Source organism: Physeter macrocephalus, chromosome 14 (genome assembly GCF_002837175.3).
Source record: "Physeter macrocephalus isolate SW-GA chromosome 14, ASM283717v5, whole genome shotgun sequence".
NCBI lineage: Eukaryota > Metazoa > Chordata > Mammalia > Artiodactyla > Physeteridae > Physeter > Physeter macrocephalus.
Window position 1 is genome coordinate 92,470,422 of NC_041227.1, and position 14,400 is coordinate 92,484,821.

At 48.4% G+C, this 14,400-nt stretch overlaps 1 protein-coding gene across 1 annotated transcript in view; it reads left to right on the forward strand.

Annotated features, from left to right (window-relative positions):
- LOC114483896 (telomerase-binding protein EST1A) overlaps positions 1-14,400 on the forward strand; it is a 97,966-nt gene that overhangs the window by 63,783 nt on the left and 19,783 nt on the right. The window contains exon 11 of the mRNA XM_028498305.2: positions 6,670-6,786. Coding sequence (XP_028354106.2) covers positions 6,670-6,786 — 117 coding nt within the window. The remainder of the gene's footprint in view (positions 1-6,669; positions 6,787-14,400) is intronic.

The following is a 14,400-nucleotide window of genomic DNA, read 5'->3' on the forward strand; positions in this document are numbered from 1 at the left end:
AGGGAAGGAGGAGTTGGAGTTTGAAACTTGAATCACAGGCATTTGAAAACCAGGTATGGAGAATTCCCTGGTGGTCCAGTGCCGAGGGCCCAGGTTCACTCCCTGGTCGGGGAACCAAGATCCCGGAAGCCGTGCAGCACGGCCAAAAACAAAAACCAAAGAACAAAAACACCAGGTATGGAAACAGTGTAGGTGTAAGAGCAGACAGACTTGGATTCAAATCCCATCTCTGACACTTAACTGACTTTGTGACCTAGAGCAAGTCATTTAACTTCTCTGAGCCTATATTCTCAACTGTCAGAAAGGGAGAATAACACCTCCTGTGCAAATCTTTTGTAAAGCTCTGAGATAATATATATATATATGAATGCTCTGTGTCTAACACAGCTCTCCCTATATCTTAGTTATTATTTCTGGCCACAGTGGAATCATCATTTATGATCCACAAATAGAGGCAAGTGTGCCTGCTGTTAAGAGCAGCACATGTTTCTTGAACCCCTTCATGGTGCTAATTTTCAAGGATGTGAAGTCTTGACATAGCTCTTGTCCTCAAGGGGCTTATAATTTTGTTGAGGAAACATGCTATATGTATAAAATTTCCAGGACTAGGCATCACTTGTTAAGTTCCAAATGTGTGGTGCGGACAGTGGGTGCATCAAAGAACTTTTTCTTCCTGGGTTTTGTTTGCCCTTTTGTACCCCGTTCATCAAGGTGGCTTCTGGGTGTTGTTGATGAGAGAATGTGTGGGGGTGGAAGGGGGTGTGTACAGGTTTAGGGGGAGGGAGTCATGTGGGAATATGTAATTAATTTTTATACTTTCCCCAGTAAACCATCGACCCTTTTTATGATGTCATGAGGGATTCCTTAATTTTGCAGCTGCTTCCTGATTACGTCAGAGAGGAGCCTCTCACCCCACAGCCTGGAGCTGCACTCTTACAAGAATTGGAAACAAATGAAGTGCTGAATATCTAATGGCTTCCACAGGGAGAACCAGTTCAGACTTCCCAGGCCTCTTTCTGCAAGGTCTTCCTCAAGTATCTCTGACCCCCTGAAGTGTCTTTGTTCTGGAAAGACAGGACTGGCCCAGAGCCAAGTGGGCGGGAGCCTGGGGACTCCTCCCTCTCTCCAGGTGTTCTGCATTCCCACATTTCTACCCCTTTCCTGGATCTGGTTTGGTGGGTGTTAACCTTTTTGAGGTCTCAGGATCCTCTGGAACTTGCTGAGATTATCAGTGAGAGTCCTTCCCTCCCCCACATCATCTCCACCTTCTCTTCTCTTGATTTTCCTTCTGCAGCATTTCTCACATCTGTGCACTCCTTTCCATTCCCTCTCCCACCTCTTATAAGAAAGATGTTACATTTATTTGGCATTATAAAGTTTATGAAGTGCTCTACATGTAATTCCTCTTAATTCAAACAAGTTCATGTCCTCTTAGCTTCCCAACCAGTTTGCCTCCCTGTTACTTTTTTCCAGCTATGCTAATCTGTCCTGAATGCTTTAACTGGATTAACCTTCAGGAAATACTCACCTCTGCCTTCACTCAGGAACCTTGAGCGAGTGCCCTCCTCACCGCCTGTTGGGTCAAGCCTGTGTTCCTTGCTGTGGCATCGCAGGCCCTATGCTTTGTGGTGCCTGTTTTACCACGTGCCGAGTACAGTGCTTGCTGTCTGGGTACATGTCTGGTGTGTCCCTACCTGCATGCCTCTTTAGCACGCTCAATCCCTCCTTCATCCTGCCCAGTTCATCTTTTGCAGCCCTGCTCAGAAGTGCTCTCTTCTATGAAACCTTCCCTGACATACACTAGCTGGAAATGATTTTCTTTCCTTCTGGTGAGAGAAAGCATCTTATTTCCACCTTCCTATGGCGTGTAATAATACATTGTCTTGAATTACAGCTCTTTGGGTGTTTGTGTATTCTTCCTGTCTTCCTCATTAGAATATCATCTTCTCATGGACAGTGTCCTGTTTTCCTTTATATCCTCCACAATTGGGCTAAACAAACAACTTTGGAATTAGTCGGAGAGGTCACTTTGTTAGGAGGTTGGGATTTCCTTTGCCCCGACATCTACCCGCTAAAAGAAGTCAGAGTTTTATAATCCTAGAAAATCCAAAAGGAGTAGGGGCTCTTAGGGAAGAAACATTACCTCCCATGTTCCTTTGTCTCGTCTCAGACGTACCTTGTTCAGGGAAACGTCATGGATTGCCTCCCACCCAGTCAGCCTGTGTTCTGCCATTGTGCATGAACAACTTGCTTGGGTGTATTGGTGCCTGATTTTTCTGACTCATTCATTCCCCTCCTTGGGGAATAAAATGATGGCCTGGACATCTCTGCTTTTGCTGTGAGATTTTTGTATGGTTCCTATGAAACGACGGCTTCTTCCACCTCCCTTTCAGCCAGCAGCTGGCCACAGGCAACTCTGTGGCTCAAACAGCAGCAGTCGAAAGATGCTCTCACTGCCCACTTCCTGTAGACAAGGAGGTTTTGGTGGGCTGCTCAGGAACTGTGCCAGCTCTGTGTCTGACTGGTGACTGACTCATGAGAAAAGCAGCCTCATGTCTGAAAGATAAGAGCCAACAAATCGCCTCCAGGTGGTGTTAGTTTGGAGGTGACTGACCATTCATTTCCTCTCTCTGGGAGGAGCCAGTGGGGACGGAATCAGTGAATAAGTGGTCTTGCCTGCATTTTTCTCCGGCTATTAGTGAAGCAGCTGAGCAAATGGTTGGCTCTCTCTGCTGGAGTGGCGAGTGGACCCCAGTGCACTCTGAATGCCTTCTGCGGCTGTCAGGGTAGCAGACTTATGTGTCATCTATCCTGTGTCTTCCCTTCATTACTCTTCTCATTCTCTTGCTAGGAAGTTGGCTGTGTGCACCAGACGAACTCTGCTTGTTCCATTGCTGCCAGGTTTTTCTGTGACCCGGCAAACCTCATCCCTACTGATTTGGTTTCCTCCAGATCTCTCCGTGACCCAGGAATTGATCAGAAGCAATGGTTCTGAACCACTGTCCCCTGGCTGGGCTCAGTGGGTCCGGGCAGGTGGGCCTGCCTCTCCTGCCTTCCTCTTCCCTCTCCCCCTCCTGCCTCGCTCCCATTTCCTGCAGGAGGACGCTCTGCCATCCTGGAGCCGTCAAGCACAGCTTTGCTTTGGCAGCACCGTCGCACACACACTGGTGGGAGAGGGGACGTGTTTATCACTTTTCCTGGAGATTATCTGTTTAAGCACTTCTCTGACAGTTACAATAACAAGGGCAGTGTGTTGTGTTTCCCAGCAGAAGGACACTTGCTGTTGAAAGATGTATAGCACTAATTAGAAATACATAACATCCGGCCACATGGCAGCCTTCTCCCGGCCGCTCCATTTCCTGATTTCATACAACTTTGACGACAGTTGGTTTATGTTTTCCATGAATATGTTCTCAGAAAAATGAGAAGGTCTCCCTGTTACATAGGAGCGGGAAGAGTGTTTCTGCTTGAGCAGGTATTTGGCCAGAGGAATAGTGGGAGATGTGGTCACCTGCCCATCTGAGAGCATGTGGGAAGGGGCAGAACCAAGTTCAGACTTCAGGTGACTTTCTTGGTAAGAAATATTTCCGTCTGACTTCCTTAGCCAGAACCATCCCCCTACACCCTTGAGCAAGCCTGCTTTTGGAAAGAAGGGAAAAGGCTGTTTCACAATGTTAATGAGTTCCTCAGTTCATGTCAGGCTCCAGCTACCTGACACAAAGCCAGAGGAACCCAGGCAAATACCAAGGCGAACAATGCTTTTTCCTTCCCCACCCCACATCACATGTTGGCCTGGCCCAGCCTGCTCTAGGGATATATATGGGCATCTGTAAGACCGGGACCAGTTTCCTAGGCCTAACCCTAGAGTGGGCGGACCTGGGAATCTGGATGCTGTTTTCCTACCCACTTGCATAAGCGTGGGTACGTCTCAAGGACTGGCATCTTACAGCTTCTAGTCCACAGAAGCCTGAGTGAAGCACAGAGCATCTCCTGAAGATACCATAGCACTTAATACATTTCTTCCTGGAGGCACTGGGTCTGAGTTGCCATGGTTACTGGGGGTAAATAAACCGTTTGCAGGGTCCTAAGATTGCAGGGATCCTGTTTTATTTGTAGCTTTTTCTTCAGCACAGGGTCAAGGACACTGTAGATGCTCAGTGCCTGTGGTACCACTGAGCCTTGGAGGAGGGCAGGCCTTCCAGAAAGTGCTCTGTATGAAGAGCTGACGGAGACCCAGGCATTCTGACCCCCAGATAGCTGTGATATCACCACCTGCTTGATCAGAGCAGAACAGCTTACTGATTTGTACCTCCCCATCAGTCAAGCCAGAACACAGCAGGGAGTGCTGTCAGGCCCTTCCTGGGGAGATGGAGGGGTGGGGGGATGGGTGAAGGGTTGAGGTGACATAACCATGGCCAAGAGCAGAGCAGTCATGAAGCTACCTTTTAGCTGCTGCCCTGAGAGGTAGTTGAGCCCTTCCAGACACAGCAGAGAGGCTCCAGTTGTCGCTTCCCCACCTGGTCCCCAGACCTTATTGCAAGAAGCTTTGAAAAGGAGCCAGCCTGGGCTCCCCAGAGGCCGCAGTGTCATTGTTCTTAAGCAGTTAGTTCTCCCCCTTGAGCCCTAGCCCTGTGCACTCTGAGAAGGAGTCTACCCTGAGGTTGGTGTTCATCATAAAAAAAGAAATGGTCTTGGTGAAAGTAATCTCCCTTTGCCCCATCTTATCCTTATCGAGGCTGATGAGAGTGTCTTTTTGTAGTCTTGGGCTTCTGCCAGTCCTTGGAGCTAAGATACCCCCCTCCATCCCTCCTGAGGGCCTTCTGTGTGCAGGTAACTTCTGCCTGAGATGCCCAATTGATGAGGGGACACTAATGTGTTCTCAGTGTATCAACTACCAGGATGTGGTCTCCACTCCTCCTCTCCTAGTTCCCTCTGTTATGGACTTATTCTCCCATTCTGGGATTTGTTGCTAATTAGAGGCAGGCTGCTGGCAGTGCTTGGCAGGGGCCTGGGCTGAGCCGGGTGGTACAGACAGTCCCGTTGCCTATAGTTAGGGTGGAGGAGAGAAGTTGGCAACTTTTCCTTGGGATGGCTTACACATCTTCCCCTTCCCTACTTTCCATCCTCCCTCCGCTTCGTTCTTAGATGCTTGTTTTTTGTCTCTCTAGCACAGGTTTAGGGCCTTACCGGAAGAAGAATGAGACTGATGATCTATTCTAATCACATGGATTGTTACCACTTCCTTACTGCCTGCCACAGTTGAACTGGAAAGTTAGAGGGTGACATTTGGGACCAGTGGGCATCTGGAAGGATGGCACGAAAGCCACTATAGAAGAATTGCTACACTGATGCTATTCATATGTTGGGACCTTCTGAACAGCAGCCCGTTCCTTCTCACCCCCAGGGCTTTCTAAAGTGGTTTGGGGCTGGCTTTGCATACTCCAGTCATGTTTGCTCCTGTGGCCAAGACGGTTAGGAATGACTGTGGTTGTGTAGCATCTCCTGGAGTAAAAACTTCAGTTAGGCCCCACTGGAAAGATGAGTGTCAATGAGGGGAGAGGCAAGAGGGCTCCCCCTTGGCTACTGAGGTTAAAATGCAAGCAGGGACAGAGATCAAACATGTGGCTAATTATCCTTTTAACACCTGGAGATTCTGGGAGTTCTCCTGTATTCAGACAGAAGGAATTAAGAGATCAGCTGCTGCCAAAGCAAGCGAGCCTGGCCCCTGATTCCGTCTCCTGTGCGTATAGGGTGTCTCCTGCTCTGAGGCTGCAGGCTGGACTGCTGCCTTCTGTTTGTCGCCTGTTTCTCTCAAGTCTGGATGACGTGCCTATCAGGGAGGGCCACGGACAAGGGGCAGGTACAGGCAGTGGTTTGAAGGTGTGTATGTAGCTCCCACTAAAGGATAGCCCTGGCCACCACCAAGGTGGCTCCTTTCCCTGACCTGCAGCCGGAGGGAAGTGGGGCAGGCTGAGAAAGTGAGGGGGATAGGGTGCTAGTGTTGGAAACCAGATTTATTTCTTAGCCCTAGGGGAAAGAACTTGTGAAAATTAAAGCTAACACTGATTAAGTGCTTATTATGTGCCATGCACTGTCCTATATAAAGTTAACTCATGCGGTGAAAATAGGTTATTTGTTTCATGTGTGTTCTCTGAGGAGGAGGAACAGAGAGAAGGTAAGGATGGAACCAAAGGTTGGTGATTCAAGAAGATAACGTTTAAATGTGTATTTTTCTGATCTTAATTGGTGATTGTATTCCCGCTATCTATACATTAGAGAGACTAAGTTCATTCAATATGACTTCTTGTTGCTATTGCTTCACGTCATCAGCAGGCAGCTAAAGGCAGAGAGCATGTAGCTGTGGCCCAGACTGCTCACCTTGGGGTAACTGATCCTGGGGAAGTGAGGTGATACAGAATTCGCACAAGTGAGCCTTGGAATAAGCTTACTGAGTGCTTACCCACAGGCCGGTCATCGTGGTAAGCGCTTCACGTGCATCACTTTATTTAGCCTTTTGACTACCCTTTGAGAGAGGGAATATTACAACACCAGTCTTAGATGAAGGGAAAGGAGCTCGGTGATACAAGCAAGGACTTGCACTTAGTAAGGTGGGGAAGAGGAGCCCTTGGCCCCCAGGATACTGATGGACTTTGCTTTGCTCCTGCTCAGACTGCTTCTCGGAGGAGTGTCGCTCCGTGATCCAGGAGCAAGCCGCAGCCCTGGGCCTGGCCATGTTTTCTCTCCTGGTGCAGCGCTGCACCTACTTACTGAAGGAATCAGCCAAAGGTAAGCAGATGAGGGCCCCTGACTGGTGGACTTCCCAGCTCCTGGGTCCGGCCCAGACAAGCTCAGAATGCCATGCTGCTTTCCTTGCGTCTTCTCCCTCTACTCCAGGCTTCCTTTTGCCCACCTAACTAGTCCCATTTCCTCTATGGCTCTCTTTCCTCCTTGTAGAAAGGAGAGGAGGCCTCTTGCCTCCTCTCTCTCTTTTCACCTTTAATAGTTAGGATTTTCAATGGACCTCTGAACTACTGCATGTTCCTGCAACTTAAAAAAAAAAAGAAAGGAAAATGAGTTTCCCTTGCTGTTCATAATCCATGTTTTGGTTTCCCCATCTTATCTGTATGTCCCTCTTTGTCGGGTACCTGGTGGGGGCTATAAGCACTGTGGACCAGCCATCTCGGTAGATTCACTGGACCAGAGCAGGGGTTCTTTTTAGCCCTTTGAGCAGTGTCCCCTTATCCGTTAAGGCTGCCCTTAGAATTCCAAGCCTGATTGCTGAGCCGTGTAAGGTAGGTCTGAAGGGTGTACCTTTCTTTCAGCTTCTGGATTAGTTTTGATGAGTGGTGAGGCCCCTCTGTTGTTCCCCTGCCACATCAGCTTTTTTTTTTTTTTTAATTTTTTAATTTAATTTAATTTATTTTTTTATACAGCAGGTTCTTATTAGTTATCCATTTTATACACATCAGTGCCTACATGTCAATCCCAATCTCCCAATTCATCCCACAACCCCACCCCCCACCTCCACTTTCCCCCCTTGGTGTCCATACCTTTGTTCTCTACATCTGTGTGTCTATTTCTGCCCTGCAGGCTGGTTCATCTGTACCATTTTCCCATGTTCCACATATATGCGTTAATACACGATATTTGTTTTTCTCTTTCTGACTTACTTCACTCTGTATGACAGCCTCTACATCCATCCACATCTCTACAAATGACCCAATTTCGTTCCTTTTTATGGCTCGGTAATATTCCATTGTATATATGTACCACAGCTTCTTTATCCATTCGTCTGTCGATGGGCATTTAGGTTGCTTCCATGTCCTGGCTGTTGTAAATAGTGCTGCAGTGAACATTGGGGTGCATGTGTCTTTTTTTTTTTTCATATGTATAAATTATTTATTTTATTTTTGGCTTTTGGCTGTGTTGGATCTTTGTTGCTGTGCGTGGGCTTTCTCTAGTTGCGGTGAACGGGGGCTGCTCTTCGTTGCGGTGCGCCGACTCCTCGTTGTGGCTTCTCTTGTTGCGGAGCACGGGCTCTAGGCGTGCAGGCTTCAGTAATTGTGGCACGTGGGCTCAGTAGTTGTGGCTTGCGGGCTCTAGAGCTCAGGCTCAGTAGTTGTGGCGCACAGGCTTAGCTGCTCCGCGGCATGTGGGATCTTCCCGGGCCAGGGCTCGAACCCATGTCCCTTGCATTGACAGGCAGATTCTTAACCACTGCGTCACCAGGGAAACGCGCGTGTGTCTTTTTGAATTATGGTTTTCTCTGGGTATATGCCCAGTAGTGAGATTGCTGGGTTATATGGTAATTCTATTTTTAGTTTTTTAAGGAACCTCCATACCGTTCTTCATAGTGGCTGTATCAGTTTACATTCCCACCAGCAGTGCAAGAGGGTTCCCTTTTCTCCACACCCTCTCCAGCATTTCTTGTTTGTAGATTTCCTGATGATGCCCATTCTAACTGGTGTGAGGTGATACCTCATTGTAGTAATACATTGTCTTGAATTACAGCTCTTTGGGTGTTTGTGTATTCTTCCTGTCTTCCTCATTAGAATATCATCTTCTCATGGACAGTGTCCTGTTTTCCTTTATATCCTCCACAATTGGGCTAAACAAACAACTTTGGAATTAGTCGGAGAGGTCACTTTGTTAGGAGGTTGGGATTTCCTTTGCCCCGACATCTACCCGCTAAAAGAAGTCAGAGTTTTATAATCCTAGAAAATCCAAAAGGAGTAGGGGCTCTTAGGGAAGAAACATTACCTCCCATGTTCCTTTGTCTCGTCTCAGACGTACCTTGTTCAGGGAAACGTCATGGATTGCCTCCCACCCAGTCAGCCTGTGTTCTGCCATTGTGCATGAACAACTTGCTTGGGTGTATTGGTGCCTGATTTTTCTGACTCATTCATTCCCCTCCTTGGGGAATAAAATGATGGCCTGGACATCTCTGCTTTTGCTGTGAGATTTTTGTATGGTTCCTATGAAACGACGGCTTCTTCCACCTCCCTTTCAGCCAGCAGCTGGCCACAGGCAACTCTGTGGCTCAAACAGCAGCAGTCGAAAGATGCTCTCACTGCCCACTTCCTGTAGACAAGGAGGTTTTGGTGGGCTGCTCAGGAACTGTGCCAGCTCTGTGTCTGACTGGTGACTGACTCATGAGAAAAGCAGCCTCATGTCTGAAAGATAAGAGCCAACAAATCGCCTCCAGGTGGTGTTAGTTTGGAGGTGACTGACCATTCATTTCCTCTCTCTGGGAGGAGCCAGTGGGGACGGAATCAGTGAATAAGTGGTCTTGCCTGCATTTTTCTCCGGCTATTAGTGAAGCAGCTGAGCAAATGGTTGGCTCTCTCTGCTGGAGTGGCGAGTGGACCCCAGTGCACTCTGAATGCCTTCTGCGGCTGTCAGGGTAGCAGACTTATGTGTCATCTATCCTGTGTCTTCCCTTCATTACTCTTCTCATTCTCTTGCTAGGAAGTTGGCTGTGTGCACCAGACGAACTCTGCTTGTTCCATTGCTGCCAGGTTTTTCTGTGACCCGGCAAACCTCATCCCTACTGATTTGGTTTCCTCCAGATCTCTCCGTGACCCAGGAATTGATCAGAAGCAATGGTTCTGAACCACTGTCCCCTGGCTGGGCTCAGTGGGTCCGGGCAGGTGGGCCTGCCTCTCCTGCCTTCCTCTTCCCTCTCCCCCTCCTGCCTCGCTCCCATTTCCTGCAGGAGGACGCTCTGCCATCCTGGAGCCGTCAAGCACAGCTTTGCTTTGGCAGCACCGTCGCACACACACTGGTGGGAGAGGGGACGTGTTTATCACTTTTCCTGGAGATTATCTGTTTAAGCACTTCTCTGACAGTTACAATAACAAGGGCAGTGTGTTGTGTTTCCCAGCAGAAGGACACTTGCTGTTGAAAGATGTATAGCACTAATTAGAAATACATAACATCCGGCCACATGGCAGCCTTCTCCCGGCCGCTCCATTTCCTGATTTCATACAACTTTGACGACAGTTGGTTTATGTTTTCCATGAATATGTTCTCAGAAAAATGAGAAGGTCTCCCTGTTACATAGGAGCGGGAAGAGTGTTTCTGCTTGAGCAGGTATTTGGCCAGAGGAATAGTGGGAGATGTGGTCACCTGCCCATCTGAGAGCATGTGGGAAGGGGCAGAACCAAGTTCAGACTTCAGGTGACTTTCTTGGTAAGAAATATTTCCGTCTGACTTCCTTAGCCAGAACCATCCCCCTACACCCTTGAGCAAGCCTGCTTTTGGAAAGAAGGGAAAAGGCTGTTTCACAATGTTAATGAGTTCCTCAGTTCATGTCAGGCTCCAGCTACCTGACACAAAGCCAGAGGAACCCAGGCAAATACCAAGGCGAACAATGCTTTTTCCTTCCCCACCCCACATCACATGTTGGCCTGGCCCAGCCTGCTCTAGGGATATATATGGGCATCTGTAAGACCGGGACCAGTTTCCTAGGCCTAACCCTAGAGTGGGCGGACCTGGGAATCTGGATGCTGTTTTCCTACCCACTTGCATAAGCGTGGGTACGTCTCAAGGACTGGCATCTTACAGCTTCTAGTCCACAGAAGCCTGAGTGAAGCACAGAGCATCTCCTGAAGATACCATAGCACTTAATACATTTCTTCCTGGAGGCACTGGGTCTGAGTTGCCATGGTTACTGGGGGTAAATAAACCGTTTGCAGGGTCCTAAGATTGCAGGGATCCTGTTTTATTTGTAGCTTTTTCTTCAGCACAGGGTCAAGGACACTGTAGATGCTCAGTGCCTGTGGTACCACTGAGCCTTGGAGGAGGGCAGGCCTTCCAGAAAGTGCTCTGTATGAAGAGCTGACGGAGACCCAGGCATTCTGACCCCCAGATAGCTGTGATATCACCACCTGCTTGATCAGAGCAGAACAGCTTACTGATTTGTACCTCCCCATCAGTCAAGCCAGAACACAGCAGGGAGTGCTGTCAGGCCCTTCCTGGGGAGATGGAGGGGTGGGGGGATGGGTGAAGGGTTGAGGTGACATAACCATGGCCAAGAGCAGAGCAGTCATGAAGCTACCTTTTAGCTGCTGCCCTGAGAGGTAGTTGAGCCCTTCCAGACACAGCAGAGAGGCTCCAGTTGTCGCTTCCCCACCTGGTCCCCAGACCTTATTGCAAGAAGCTTTGAAAAGGAGCCAGCCTGGGCTCCCCAGAGGCCGCAGTGTCATTGTTCTTAAGCAGTTAGTTCTCCCCCTTGAGCCCTAGCCCTGTGCACTCTGAGAAGGAGTCTACCCTGAGGTTGGTGTTCATCATAAAAAAAGAAATGGTCTTGGTGAAAGTAATCTCCCTTTGCCCCATCTTATCCTTATCGAGGCTGATGAGAGTGTCTTTTTGTAGTCTTGGGCTTCTGCCAGTCCTTGGAGCTAAGATACCCCCCTCCATCCCTCCTGAGGGCCTTCTGTGTGCAGGTAACTTCTGCCTGAGATGCCCAATTGATGAGGGGACACTAATGTGTTCTCAGTGTATCAACTACCAGGATGTGGTCTCCACTCCTCCTCTCCTAGTTCCCTCTGTTATGGACTTATTCTCCCATTCTGGGATTTGTTGCTAATTAGAGGCAGGCTGCTGGCAGTGCTTGGCAGGGGCCTGGGCTGAGCCGGGTGGTACAGACAGTCCCGTTGCCTATAGTTAGGGTGGAGGAGAGAAGTTGGCAACTTTTCCTTGGGATGGCTTACACATCTTCCCCTTCCCTACTTTCCATCCTCCCTCCGCTTCGTTCTTAGATGCTTGTTTTTTGTCTCTCTAGCACAGGTTTAGGGCCTTACCGGAAGAAGAATGAGACTGATGATCTATTCTAATCACATGGATTGTTACCACTTCCTTACTGCCTGCCACAGTTGAACTGGAAAGTTAGAGGGTGACATTTGGGACCAGTGGGCATCTGGAAGGATGGCACGAAAGCCACTATAGAAGAATTGCTACACTGATGCTATTCATATGTTGGGACCTTCTGAACAGCAGCCCGTTCCTTCTCACCCCCAGGGCTTTCTAAAGTGGTTTGGGGCTGGCTTTGCATACTCCAGTCATGTTTGCTCCTGTGGCCAAGACGGTTAGGAATGACTGTGGTTGTGTAGCATCTCCTGGAGTAAAAACTTCAGTTAGGCCCCACTGGAAAGATGAGTGTCAATGAGGGGAGAGGCAAGAGGGCTCCCCCTTGGCTACTGAGGTTAAAATGCAAGCAGGGACAGAGATCAAACATGTGGCTAATTATCCTTTTAACACCTGGAGATTCTGGGAGTTCTCCTGTATTCAGACAGAAGGAATTAAGAGATCAGCTGCTGCCAAAGCAAGCGAGCCTGGCCCCTGATTCCGTCTCCTGTGCGTATAGGGTGTCTCCTGCTCTGAGGCTGCAGGCTGGACTGCTGCCTTCTGTTTGTCGCCTGTTTCTCTCAAGTCTGGATGACGTGCCTATCAGGGAGGGCCACGGACAAGGGGCAGGTACAGGCAGTGGTTTGAAGGTGTGTATGTAGCTCCCACTAAAGGATAGCCCTGGCCACCACCAAGGTGGCTCCTTTCCCTGACCTGCAGCCGGAGGGAAGTGGGGCAGGCTGAGAAAGTGAGGGGGATAGGGTGCTAGTGTTGGAAACCAGATTTATTTCTTAGCCCTAGGGGAAAGAACTTGTGAAAATTAAAGCTAACACTGATTAAGTGCTTATTATGTGCCATGCACTGTCCTATATAAAGTTAACTCATGCGGTGAAAATAGGTTATTTGTTTCATGTGTGTTCTCTGAGGAGGAGGAACAGAGAGAAGGTAAGGATGGAACCAAAGGTTGGTGATTCAAGAAGATAACGTTTAAATGTGTATTTTTCTGATCTTAATTGGTGATTGTATTCCCGCTATCTATACATTAGAGAGACTAAGTTCATTCAATATGACTTCTTGTTGCTATTGCTTCACGTCATCAGCAGGCAGCTAAAGGCAGAGAGCATGTAGCTGTGGCCCAGACTGCTCACCTTGGGGTAACTGATCCTGGGGAAGTGAGGTGATACAGAATTCGCACAAGTGAGCCTTGGAATAAGCTTACTGAGTGCTTACCCACAGGCCGGTCATCGTGGTAAGCGCTTCACGTGCATCACTTTATTTAGCCTTTTGACTACCCTTTGAGAGAGGGAATATTACAACACCAGTCTTAGATGAAGGGAAAGGAGCTCGGTGATACAAGCAAGGACTTGCACTTAGTAAGGTGGGGAAGAGGAGCCCTTGGCCCCCAGGATACTGATGGACTTTGCTTTGCTCCTGCTCAGACTGCTTCTCGGAGGAGTGTCGCTCCGTGATCCAGGAGCAAGCCGCAGCCCTGGGCCTGGCCATGTTTTCTCTCCTGGTGCAGCGCTGCACCTACTTACTGAAGGAATCAGCCAAAGGTAAGCAGATGAGGGCCCCTGACTGGTGGACTTCCCAGCTCCTGGGTCCGGCCCAGACAAGCTCAGAATGCCATGCTGCTTTCCTTGCGTCTTCTCCCTCTACTCCAGGCTTCCTTTTGCCCACCTAACTAGTCCCATTTCCTCTATGGCTCTCTTTCCTCCTTGTAGAAAGGAGAGGAGGCCTCTTGCCTCCTCTCTCTCTTTTCACCTTTAATAGTTAGGATTTTCAATGGACCTCTGAACTACTGCATGTTCCTGCAACTTAAAAAAAAAAAGAAAGGAAAATGAGTTTCCCTTGCTGTTCATAATCCATGTTTTGGTTTCCCCATCTTATCTGTATGTCCCTCTTTGTCGGGTACCTGGTGGGGGCTATAAGCACTGTGGACCAGCCATCTCGGTAGATTCACTGGACCAGAGCAGGGGTTCTTTTTAGCCCTTTGAGCAGTGTCCCCTTATCCGTTAAGGCTGCCCTTAGAATTCCAAGCCTGATTGCTGAGCCGTGTAAGGTAGGTCTGAAGGGTGTACCTTTCTTTCAGCTTCTGGATTAGTTTTGATGAGTGGTGAGGCCCCTCTGTTGTTCCCCTGCCACATCAGCTTTTTTTTTTTTTTTAATTTTTTAATTTAATTTAATTTATTTTTTTATACAGCAGGTTCTTATTAGTTATCCATTTTATACACATCAGTGCCTACATGTCAATCCCAATCTCCCAATTCATCCCACAACCCCACCCCCCACCTCCACTTTCCCCCCTTGGTGTCCATACCTTTGTTCTCTACATCTGTGTGTCTATTTCTGCCCTGCAGGCTGGTTCATCTGTACCATTTTCCCATGTTCCACATATATGCGTTAATACACGATATTTGTTTTTCTCTTTCTGACTTACTTCACTCTGTATGACAGCCTCTACATCCATCCACATCTCTACAAATGACCCAATTTCGTTCCTTTTTATGGCTCGGTAATATTCCATTGTATATATGTACCACAGCTTCTTTA